The sequence below is a fragment of the Peromyscus leucopus genome, chromosome 1 (genome assembly GCF_004664715.2).
Source record: "Peromyscus leucopus breed LL Stock chromosome 1, UCI_PerLeu_2.1, whole genome shotgun sequence".
Lineage (NCBI taxonomy): Eukaryota > Metazoa > Chordata > Mammalia > Rodentia > Cricetidae > Peromyscus > Peromyscus leucopus.
This window is the reverse complement of record NC_051063.1, coordinates 34,399,622-34,411,667: the sequence shown is the minus strand read 5'-3', so window position 1 is coordinate 34,411,667 and position 12,046 is coordinate 34,399,622. Positions and strand designations below refer to the sequence as shown.

At 45.0% G+C, this 12,046-nt stretch overlaps 1 protein-coding gene across 4 annotated transcripts in view; it reads right to left on the bottom strand.

Moving 5' to 3' along the window:
* The window catches only part of Xpnpep1 (X-prolyl aminopeptidase 1), a 50,959-nt gene that overhangs the window by 31,616 nt on the left and 7,297 nt on the right, over positions 1–12,046 (bottom strand). For all 4 annotated transcript variants that reach the window (XM_028875045.2, XM_028875049.2, XM_028875050.2 and 1 more), the window contains one exon: positions 5,209–5,333. In XM_028875045.2, coding sequence (XP_028730878.1) covers positions 5,209–5,333 — 125 coding nt within the window. The remainder of the gene's footprint in view (positions 1–5,208; positions 5,334–12,046) is intronic.

Genomic DNA, 12,046 nt, shown 5'->3' with positions numbered 1-12,046 from the left:
TCAAGATCCCCTTCACTTCTCTAGCGCCCTCCCTTCTCCACCCCTAGGAGGAATTCCACCAACCTTGAATCAGGCTGAAATGAAACAAATAGGATCACAGAGAACAGAGCCTCTCTATTGCAGAGGAGGCTGCTGAACAAGTAACACACAAAGCAGCCCTTCCTCCCTGTTCTCAAAGTCCTGGCAAGGACCCAGAGCCCCACTTAGTGGAGTCACCCCAACTGCACAGTGCGCCCCACAGGAACCCAGTGCTGTTGCTGCCATCCTAACCACCCGTGGACCCTACCCTTGAGAGTCTCTGCTACCTGCCTGCTCGGCTCACACTTACAGCAGGCCCTGCTGGTTCTCCTCCCAAGCTTTGCTCTTTAAGGCCAACACTCAACCTCAGACCCTCTTTACTCAGACTCCAGGATTCTACCTGACCCATCAACAGGTTTCCACTTCTGTGTCTTCCTCCTCCAACCAATCCATATTCAATAGCACCCCATTGGTCATGTCACTTTCCTGTTCCAAAATCTTTACTGAGTTCCTGCTAACAAAACTCTCAACTCATCCAGACATGGTGGGTGGCACACTGTAATCCTTGCAGGCAGGAGGACAGGCATTCAAAGTTACCCTCTGCTACAATACCAAGCTTGAGACTAGCCTGGACTATAAGAGAGTCTAAAAAAAAAAAAACTCCTGACTATGGGAGTCAAGGTTATGAACAGGAATGGATGACTGACAGACGGCCTTGACCTAAATGTGCCCATGGTTTGTTTGGTTTTTTTTTTTTTTTTTTATGAATGTCTCTGTCTGTTTCTCTCACTCTTCCCCTCTCTACCTCTCTCCTCACATCCAAATTCTAACTGCCCATAGTCCAGTTAAATGCACTTCTTCCAGGAAGCCTTCCTCACTCTACTGTTTGCAGGTCCCTCTCACCTAGGGATGCAGTTCATACGTAGACAAGCTTATGCAGTGAACAGCAGCAGCCTTGGCCCACATGTGGCTACTAAGCACTAAAGAAAAGTAGACTGAAAATTTAAGTATTTAATTTTATTTCACTTTAATCAACTGCTATATAATTCCCCACCCACCCCGAGATAGGGTTTCTCCACGTGGTCTTGGCTGTCCTGGAACTCACTCTGTAGACAGGCTGGCCTCAAACTCACAAAGATCCGCCTGCCTCTGCCTCCTGAGTGCTGGGATTAAATGCACCACTACCCTGCAAATTGCAATGTAATTTTAAAACAGATATTCAATTATTAGAAAACCTTTGGGTGTGCTTAGAACAACTTGGGTATGTGAGTCTACTTTGTCAACTATAAATTTAATGAAAGGTATATACAGACCAAATACTCAAAACCGTATGTTTAAATTGAGGTGTTTTATAAATATAAACTACCATATTTGAATGGTTCCTAAAAAAGTAATCTATACTCTTTATACTGATATATGAAAATAATATAAAAAAATCTTCTGATACACTGGAGTAAGTAATTAATTAATATTTTACCTTATAGTGTGGCTAAAGATTTAAAGTGACACACACCTCACAAATTTCTCCTGGATGGTGCTGGCTAAACCCTTCCTTACAACAAGTGGGATTTTATATTTATGTTCACATCTCCAATTGTGGCTTGTCTATTTTTTTACTCAAAGGGGACTCTTATTAGCTTCCATAATGGTGATAATAACAACAGAAGCAGCTCACACAATGAAACCTAAGGGGCAGAGCTGCTTCAAGTATTTGCTGACAGCAGCCCTGTGACTCACATGTCACTGTCCCCTTTCTGCAGGCAAGCTGAGACTGAAGTCTAACATCTAAGTGACGGGTTAAGTGGCAAATCTGACATCCAAGCCTTTGAACGGACAATCCCTCAGGCCCACATGGGAACCACCTGCCTCTCCACTTGTCCAGTATCAGCCCCTGTGCAGGCAGGCAGAAATGGTAAACAAATAAAGCTCAGTCTCCCCTACAAACTCATGACAGGCAGTTAAGTCACAGCAACAAAGAAAGTCAGTGAAAGATGAAAAACCAGGAGCGGCCTGGTGGGGAGGACGGAAGGACAAGAGCCAGGAATACAGCTGGGTGCGGTGCTGCATGTGATCTCAGCAGTGCAGGGGCTGAGCCAAGAGGACTGAGGATCAAGAGTTCAAGGCCAGGGAGTAGACAGATGGCTCAGCAGTTTAAAGTGCTTGCTGCTCCTTGCAAAGGACCCGAGTTCAATTCCCAGCATGCACACTGAGCAGCTCACAAGTACAACCACTTGTACCTCGAGCTCCAGGGGTCCGACACCTCTGGCCTCTGGGGGCACCTGAACTGTCACACACACACACACACACACACACACACACACACACACATACACACACGCACGCACACGCACGCGCGCACACACACACACACACACACACACTTAAAAATAATTAAAAATTAACTCAAGGCCAGCCTGGGCTACACAGTGACTAGCACTGACCAAGCCTGATTTGTTGTTTTTAGGATGCTCCTCAGGGACACATTTTCCTGGGGTTGGAGCCGCAACCTCCTGATGGAGGGAAAAACTTTCAACAATGACATTCCAGTAAAAGCTGAAGGACTGAGTAAACCTGCACCAGCCTTTGGCCAGCCTTACTATCACTGCCAAAGAGTATATTAGGTCACATTCAATGTCAGAGGCAGAAGCATCTAAAATTCAATGAGTCGAAGGAGAAAACCAGCTTTGTGATAAATTCTCATGAACAGCGCCCAGGACTGAGAAAATCAGGAAAAACTTGGGTTGGCTTAGCTGTGAGAGTGTTCTCTACAGACAGTACAGAGCGTAGCTAAGACCGGGCTAAAGAGACAGACCCAAACAGACACACAGCTGCACACACACACAGCCTGAGCCAGGCCCTTTGACTTTGAACTGGAGGTGCACTGAGGCTCAAATCTTCCTGCACTAGGCCACCCTTGGAGGAGACAGGTCACAAATAAAGTAAACGTGTTAAGGAGAGGAAAGGGAAGGAGAGCAAATGGAAAAGGGAAAGAAAGAGTGGGGTGAAAGCCCTTATCAGCGTCAGCTCTTGTGATACGCAGTGGAGCCCTGAGGACACTTAGGTAAAGCAGTCTAGTCACAAAGGGCAAACACGATTCTGGTTACATGAAGCATCTGAAGTGTCAGACTTCTAGAACCTGAAATACAGTGGAGGATTACGGGAGCAGGGAGGAAGGAAAACGGAGGGGTCCTTTAATGGGTAGAGTTTCCATCTGCTTTGCAAGATGAAGAACTTCTAGAACCTGTCATGTAACAACGTGTGCATGTTGCTAACACTGCAGTACTGCACGTTCTAAGTGATTATGCTGGTAGACTGTGTGAAGTTTGACTACAGCTCACTTCACTGTTTAGATCACAGATGTGTTTGTAGAGCATCTGACAAGAAACAAACACCTCAGAACGCATGTGGAGAGCACTTCTAAATACCACACACAGAGGTCGGAGCTTAGCAGTGCACAGTCAAACCTTTACTTGCCACCTGCACCGTCATGGTAGACCCCATCATTTGTGCCACATGATGTTGGGGGCGGGAGCACAAGACAGGGAGTTCCAGCAATCTCATCCTCCCCTGGACTCTGGACCTGGGATGAAGGCTCTGGTTCAGTCTAGTATCTTCAAAGTAAGAGATAAGGAAATGAAAGCCTAGCAGTTTATACTCCCTGCTCTGTAACCTGCCTGTTGGCCCGGGAAAAAACATGATGTCAAGAAAGGGGTCACGACCCACAGGTTAAGAACCACTGGTCTAAACTCCCAAAGCATTTTTATTGTCCATGGTGTGTGGAAGCAGTTTCTGCCACTTGCAATTGAGGACTCCTCAAACCCAGCCTTAACTCACACTAACACTTTACGCTTCCCTGAGACTTCACCAGGGAAACTGCCACACTATTCTAAGACTGTCTGCCTCCCTGGTTTTGTTCCTATTAACCCTCACCTGAAACCCCTTCCCTTCCCCTCCCGTTTCCACGACCCACACTACCCTTCAGGCTCTAGTTCAACTATCTTGTCTCACAAATCCCCCATGATCACCCTCTCCCATCCTCCCACTTCTACAGCCTGATCGTTTTCTTCACAGTAGTTAACACACTCTCTCTGCCTTACAAGAGACACTTGTGCACACCTTTTCTTTCAACGTGTGTGTGTGTGTCTGTGGGTGATAATACATACATATATGAGGGCACCTCCAGAGGCAAGGAGAGGTATCCGGTAACCTAGAGCTAGAGTTGCAGGCAGTTGTGAGCTACCCAACATGGATGCTAAGAATCAAACTCAAATCTGCTGGATGATCAGCAACTGTTCTTAACTGCTGAGCCATCTCTCCCACCCCATACATAGACATCTTAACCCCACTACTAAAGTGGTTCTTTTTTTTTTGTTTTGTTTTGTTTTTCAAGATAGTGTTTCTCTGTGTAGCCCTGGCTGTCCTGGACTCACTCTATAGACCAGGCTGGCCCGAACTCAGAGATTCACCTGCCTCTGCCTCACGTACTAAGATTAAAGGCATGTGCCTCCACCACCCAGCTAACTGATTCTTAAGGTAGAAAACAATTCTCCTGTTGGCATGAGGCACACCACTGAGGTAGTGCCCTGCACATGAGCAAAGGCTGGAAAAAAACACACATACAGATGCCTCAGTGGGGAGCAAAAGCACTTTGTACACTGTTTCTTCTCTCACTAAACCAGAACCCTCCACCTTTAGCCCTTCAGTACCATCACAGGGGGACACTCACACCTGCTGACCTGCCTACATCAAGTCAGTCCTGAGTTCATTCATCACCACTAAGATGGAGCGCCTTGATGGCTTCCTACCTATCTTCTAGCAATGCCAGAGGGGGTAGGACCATCTGCATAGGCACAGAGAGGCAAAAGAGACAATTCTGATGGGGTCAGAACATGGCAGAAGCAATGGGATAGAAGACATCAGCAATGGAAAGATCCAGAACTTATGCCCTTAATTTGCCCACTGACTTCTTCACAATCTACTGGAAGAGCTGAATTCACTGGGAACAAAGAAGTAGGGTCAATGCTGCAGGCATTCAGTGAGACTTAACCAGGTACCACTCCTGTGTCAGGCCCCAGAAGACACACTTACTCATGGGCTCACAACTAGAATTCTATAAACATGTTAGAGCTGAGGGAAGATAAAAGGCAAGGCAGGTGATGGGTCCTTTCTTCAGCCATCTCTACTTGGTACCTGGTGGGCATCTCCTGACGGGATGATATAGGCCTGGATTGGTTCTGCCACATACTCGGCGTTCCTCATAGCTTGTCGCAGCTGCCGAAGCAGCTCTGATGTCACCTTTGGAGCCATCCTGTGGTCTGCAACAACAGGAGAATTTGTTCCAAAACCAGCCTGGCTCCCGCAATTCAACTGACTAGTAGTTCAAAGCAAGCTAAAGGAGGGTACCTCCCACATCCCATCCTCCCTCATCCCATCCTCCCTCATCCCATCCTCCCTCATCCTATCTCCCCTCCTCCCTTCCTCCCTCATCCCATCCTCCCTCATCCCATCCTCCCTCATGCCATCCTCCCTCATCCCATCCTCCTGCAGCTTCATCTTCAAACTGACTACACCACCAGACTAAGCATGAAGCAGCCACAGACACTTATGTTTATAGTTATTAAATATTACTTCCAAACATCCATTAGGTGGCAAGAAAAAGTTTGCCACTAAAACTCATTTTCCAATTATCTTGCCCTTCTAGGATATTACTCTAAGGAGATAATTAAATAGATATATAAAAATATAGGTGTCAACCTTTGTTTATAGCTGTGGAAGAAACAGGAATTATTGGTTAGATAAACTATGATGCATAGAACACTAAGCAAGCCATGAAAACTTATATAGACCTAGGAAAATATTACATAGGTGTATGTGTGGGATATATACTGGAAAGATGTCTAGGCCTGGTGGGTAATTAAAAACATATTTTGAAAGGGCATATGTAGATTATGCTACTTTAAAATTGCATTTTAAAATATACACATGCACAAAGAAATTTCCAGAAGGACAATCACCCATGTAAGAGTGTGTCATAATTTTAGGTTTTCCATTATTGTGATAAAACACCATGACCAAAAGCAACCTGGGGTAGAGGTTTATTTCAGTTTAGAATTCCACCTCAGAGTACATCACTGAAGCAAGTCAGGGCAGGAACTCAAACAGGGTAGGACCCTGGAGGCAGGAGCTGATGCAGAGGCCATGGAGGACTGCTGCTTACTGGCCTGCTCCTCATAGCTTGCTCAAAGAGATGTCAAAATGCAAAGAATAGTGATAGTAAGTAATCAGCTCCAAATGGGACATCTGTATCACCCACTGCAAAGCTCAGCGAGCATCACAGAAGAGGGACCTAAAGCACACAGAGCCAGAGGACGGAGGTTCAACGTACAACACGACTGTCACACTCCAAATGCACTGCAGCTGTGGTTATCCACACCAGACCTGCACAGGACGGGGCCTGGCAACATCTCATCACAGACAAAGCCCCACCCATCTCTGAGAGACTAGTGCCAGTTGGTTTCTGGGAGGGCACTGTAATTTTCCTCAGTTATGTAGCCACTGATAGCTGCCTATGTTTCAATAAATAACTCGCCCATATTGTGTAAGCAACTCTTAAACTAAATAGACCACAAATAACATATAAAAAGATATGAAAGTAGGTGATTTAATGAAAAGAAAGGTTTTAATGAGAAAGTGGGGGGATGAGTGTAATGGGGATGAAAATGACTAAAATTATATAAATGTATAAAACTGCAATTTTTTTAAGATTTATTTATGTATATGAATGTTTTGCCTACACGTATGTATGTGCACTATATGCATGCCTGGTGCCCTTAGAAGTCAAAAGAAGGTAGCAGATTCCCTGGAACGGGATTTATAGCCAGCTGTCAGTGACCATGTGGGTGTTGGGAATCAAACCCGGGTCCTCTGAAAGAGCAGCCTGAGCTCTTAACTGTTAAACCATCTCTCCAGCCCCTGCTTAGTAGGCTCTTCAAAAAGACCTTTACTCAACAGATACTGACTCATCCAATAGATAAGCCTTAGCCACAGTCATATGGCAGCCTAATCAATGACATCACAAAAAGCCAACAGAGCTGTGGTCAAGCACACAGTCCTCAGTCCATGCATTACTAACATAAAACATGCCTAGAATGCTAGAAGTCAAAGTGGGATGATAAGGAATTTGTTCGTTAGAGTTGTTGCTGTTGTTGGAGACAGAGTCTCATTAAGTATGCTAGAATGGCCTGGAACTCACAATTCTGCTCAGCCTTCTGAGTGCTGGGAACTACATGTTCCACCATACCCAGCTCAAAGTATTTCTTTTAATTTCTAAATTACATTTGTGTGTGTGTGTGTGTGTGTGTGTGCGTGCGCGCGCGCGCGCGTGCGTGCGCATATATGTGTGCTCGTGCATAAATAAGCAAGCTGGCTGAACAAGAGCTGGAAGGAACATGTCAGTAAGCAGTGGTCCTCCACTGCTTAAGTTCCTGCTTGAGTCTCTGCCCTGACTTCCCTGGATGATTGATTGAATGACCTGGAAGTGTAAACTGAAATAAATCCTTTTTCCCCAAGCTGTGTTTGTTTCAGTGTTTCCTGAGCAACAGACCAGTAAACTAGAGCACCAGCCCTTGATTTTTGAGACAGGATCTCTCTATATCCCAGGCTGATTTAGAACTTACTATGTAACTCAGCTGGCTCATGTTCACATCCTCCTCCCTCAGGCTGGGGTTGTAGGCAAGTACCACCATGTACAGTATTTTCACTGGCCCCCAAAATCATCCATGCTCAACCTACCCATCCCTCGCTCTCCCCTAGGCCCTGGTAATCTTTCATCTTTCTTACTATCTGGTTTAGACCTTCTCAGAATATTATTCAACCAGAATCATACAGTAGGTAGTCCTTTCGATTGGCCTCTCTCACTTAGCAAGATGAAGGTAAGAACACCCCATATCTTTTTAGGGTGTGCTATCTCAACTCTTTTTAGTTTTGAATGCTATTCTAATAATTAGCTGTACTGCAACTTATTTATTCATTCACCTGTTGAAAGACACCTAGGTTACTTCCAAATTTGGATAACTATGAATGAAGCCACCATAAACAATCACGCTCAGAGCTTTTGTGTGGATATACAGTTTCAGCTTATCTGGGTAAATACCAAGGAATGTGATAGCTCAATTACATGACAAGCATTTATTAGCATGTAAATAACTTTCAAACTGCTTTCCAAAGTGGCTTGGCCATGCTTCACCAGCAATGAACAAGAGTTCCCGTTGCTCCACATCCTTGCCAGCATTAAACATTGTTGGTGTTTGGGATTTTGCAACTCATTTTAAGCAAGTAATAAAAGATCTTAGTTATCAAGAAACAACCTGATATAGAATTATGCATAATGGAGGGGGGTTCCTATGAGGCAGCTAAACCAGGGGCTTCTCACAGACGGACATGACTGCTGCAGCTTACACACACTGTCTCTTTTCCATTTGCTTCCTTCTCTTTCTTCATCAGCACCAGCACCTTGGATTCTCACACTTCAGTTTTTATGGTGACCTCAACAGACTTCCCTACAACATACCGCACACCAGTTGTATGACTCGCTGAAAAACTGACCAGTTCATCATCTCCACCAGGACAACTGCACCAACTGTTACAGCTCAGAGGAGTCTCAGAGCAGAATTACTCAAAGGAAGTATTGCTGGAGACTGTCCTACTCACCACTCAATCATATCCATGTTCCTTACATTACAGCTGCTTCTGAAAACTGTCTTCAGAGGAACTTCCTTTCCTAATCTCTCCTCTACTTAGCCTCTATCAGCTCATGTCTCAGAGAAACAGAGATCAGAATATCTGGTCTGAAGCCAAGCCTGGAGGCCCGGACCTGTAATTCTAAAGGAGAATAAGGCAAAAGGACCACAAGTTCCTGGCCAGTCTGGGCAAATTAGTGATATGATACACGACTTCAAAAGAAAAAGAAGGCTGTGGATACAGCTGGGGGGGAGGGGGGAGTGAGGTGCAGTCTAGGGGATACAGCTCGGAGTGGGAGCACAGCCCAGTGCTGGGCTTCTTGCCTAGTATGCACTAGGCTCTAGAGTCAATCTCCAGTAGCACGCACATACACACACAAGAAGTATCTGGACTACTATGAATTCTTATGACATCTTAGAACTAAGAGCACAGCTCAGTAGTAAGCACTTGCCTAGCACCATGAAGCACTAGGTTCAATACCCAGCACTGATCCACTCCCTAAAAGTCAAAACTCAATGCATATGTTAACACTCCTACTGAATCCAAAGTAAAACCCACTGTGAACTCAAAAGAATGCCTGAAAACATGGCTGTGACAACTTTCCTGAATTTCAGAACAGATTTATTATGCTTCTAATTAAACAAATTAAACCCCATCCCACTGTGGTGTGTGTGGGGGGGGGGGGTGTCTCTCTGCTGCCTATGCTAGTCCAACCCTCTTGTACTCAAGAGCTCCACCTACTGCAACTCTCTGAACATCTGGGACAGCAGGCAGGCCCCCTCCCCCACCTATGGTAACATTTTCACATCAGGCCAAAATAAAGACTTCTTTTGGAATACTGATTCACCCTTGGCTGCATGTTAGAACTGCCTTGGGAACTTCTGATTTAATTGGTCTGGTGTGCAGCCTGGGCATAAGAAATTTTAAAAAGCAAATATCTGACAGAGTCCATGGTACTTTCTTTTGAGATCATTAATTTTCTTACAGAATTTGGCTAATTAGGGCACACTCGACCTAAGGGTTTTGTTGGCACCACCTAGGAGTTCATAGCACAGCACCAAAGGCACCCACACTGGCAGTTACTAACCTCGTGGACAAGTTTAACACAGCAGCAAACATCAGCACCTCGGCTGGGAACTGAAAACGATCAAGACCAAGTGAGTTTGGTCAAAGTCATCTTCAGCTTCCTACTCACTATGCCGTCTCCTCACCGCCACACCCTGGCCTTCATCACTCTTTCCTGCCTCTTTACTATTATCCCTCTCTGCGATTGGCCAATCGGGCCACCTTAGAACCATAAGCATCATTAATTTATTACAATTGTGTATTTCTTTCCATCCACCATGACCTCAGCCCCCAAGGCTAGTCTCAACATTTCCCTTTTCTGCCTTCTTATCCTTCCGGCTCATCACATCGCTTGTTGTTTTGGGTCAAATGTAGCCACTTCCTTGTCATCTGTATCCTTGACATGATGAAAAAACTCCCAAAAGTGCAACCAACAGATACATGCGGTGAGGGGCAGTTGGCAGCAAGAGTAGAGGCCCCAACATCAGACAATGGCTGAAGTCAGACAAACAGCTCAGCCACAGACTGCCACCGGGGTAAGCACAAGAGGAAAGACGGCTGAGTAGCCTCAGCCATGTACAACAACAGTCGATGAAAGTGACTGAAGGACAAAATTGGCACAATTGTGTACCCCAGCCACTAAGGTAGGAAAGGCACGTGACAGTCATGGCTGCTAAACTCAAAGGGTAGTTCTGATGAAAACTAGTTATTCTAGGAGAAGCATTAGGAGTATCTGCAGTTATTAGAGTCTGATACAGAATAAATTAAGAAGAAATGCAATGGGCTGAATGATGTAACAGGCATGTATACTGCTTTTCCCTAAGGCAGAGACCATGTCATTTCTGTATCCATGCATAACTATGCACATTTAGATGGCTGAGTATCACAATGGTGTGTCTATGATCTTTTCAGAAAAAGCTACATAACAGTGAAATAAAAAGTTAGGAACTCAGAAGATGCCATATTATAGCATCTCACTCCACATCCTTTTATTTTCAGAAATGTTAGCAGCTGCCAAGAGCTGAGCGGTGTGCAGGGTAGTGGAAAGCCAAGAGCAACAGACCAGTCCATGATGTAACATTAGCCTACACTGCCAGGTGTTTTTAAATCATGCCTTACAGAGAATGACTCATTGAAGTCTCCTGCATATGAAATAAGTTCTTAAACCTGAAGCCTTGATCCCAGAAGCTTTGCCTGACCACACTGAAGGCACAGCTCACTCCCCTCGCTGGGTGGCTAGCACTAGACATGATAACAAGTACGAAAGCACCACATGAAGGAACTCTAGAAATATGTGAACCTGGACCTGAGGCTCCAGCTGGGATTCCCACTCATCTTGTTGTAAGAGCAGGGGGGCTGATACCCTTCAATTTCAGCATCCTAGATTATACCCAGATGTTCTTGTAAACAGAGTCTGTGTCTCTGCCTATTTGGCTGTGATAGCTGAGGGCTTTACATACGTTAGTGCTTGATTTTCACAATGATTCTTTCCAGCAAGATTTCATTGTTGCCATTTAAAGGAATAGGGATTAAAAAGAGTTAAGAAGCCGGGCAGTGGTGGCGCACGCCTTTAATCCCAGCACTCAGGAGGCAGAGGCAGGTGGATCTCTGTGAGTTCGAGGCCAGCCTGGTCTACAGAGTGAGTTCCAGGAAAGGCGCAAAGCTACACAAAGAAACCCTGTCTCGAAAAAACCAAAAAAAAAAAAAAGAGTTAAGGAGTTGCCCAAGTAAGCTGGACCATCAAGAGCCAGAACCCAAGGTCTATGCAATTCTCTAGTTCATGCTCCATTACCAACATTGCTAGGGGACTTAATAGAGGATTAAATGAGCCTATGACCAGTAGAATCAATACTTGGGCTCTGATCTCCAGCTGGCATCTGCCACCTTAGCTCCTGGGAACTCTTACCTCCTTCATACAGTTGGAAGTTTTCTTCCAACTCCAAATTTGATTATTTGAGCCCTCTTTTTCCTACTTCTCTCCTCTCCCTAATATACTCAAAATGAGCTGGACAGTGTATTTTTAGATGTAAAACTGCACACAGTACCATTGGTATTCCCACAGCCACTTCAGGATGGAAGACACACTGCAATTCTGTTAGGGTAGCCACAGCAAAGCGAGGCTAACCAGTTTTAAGAAGTAAGTTGATCTTGGAAATCCCTCCCCCACAAAAAAAGAACTTTTCCTAATCGCATACCAAATGTACACAGCATAGTAATATATTTT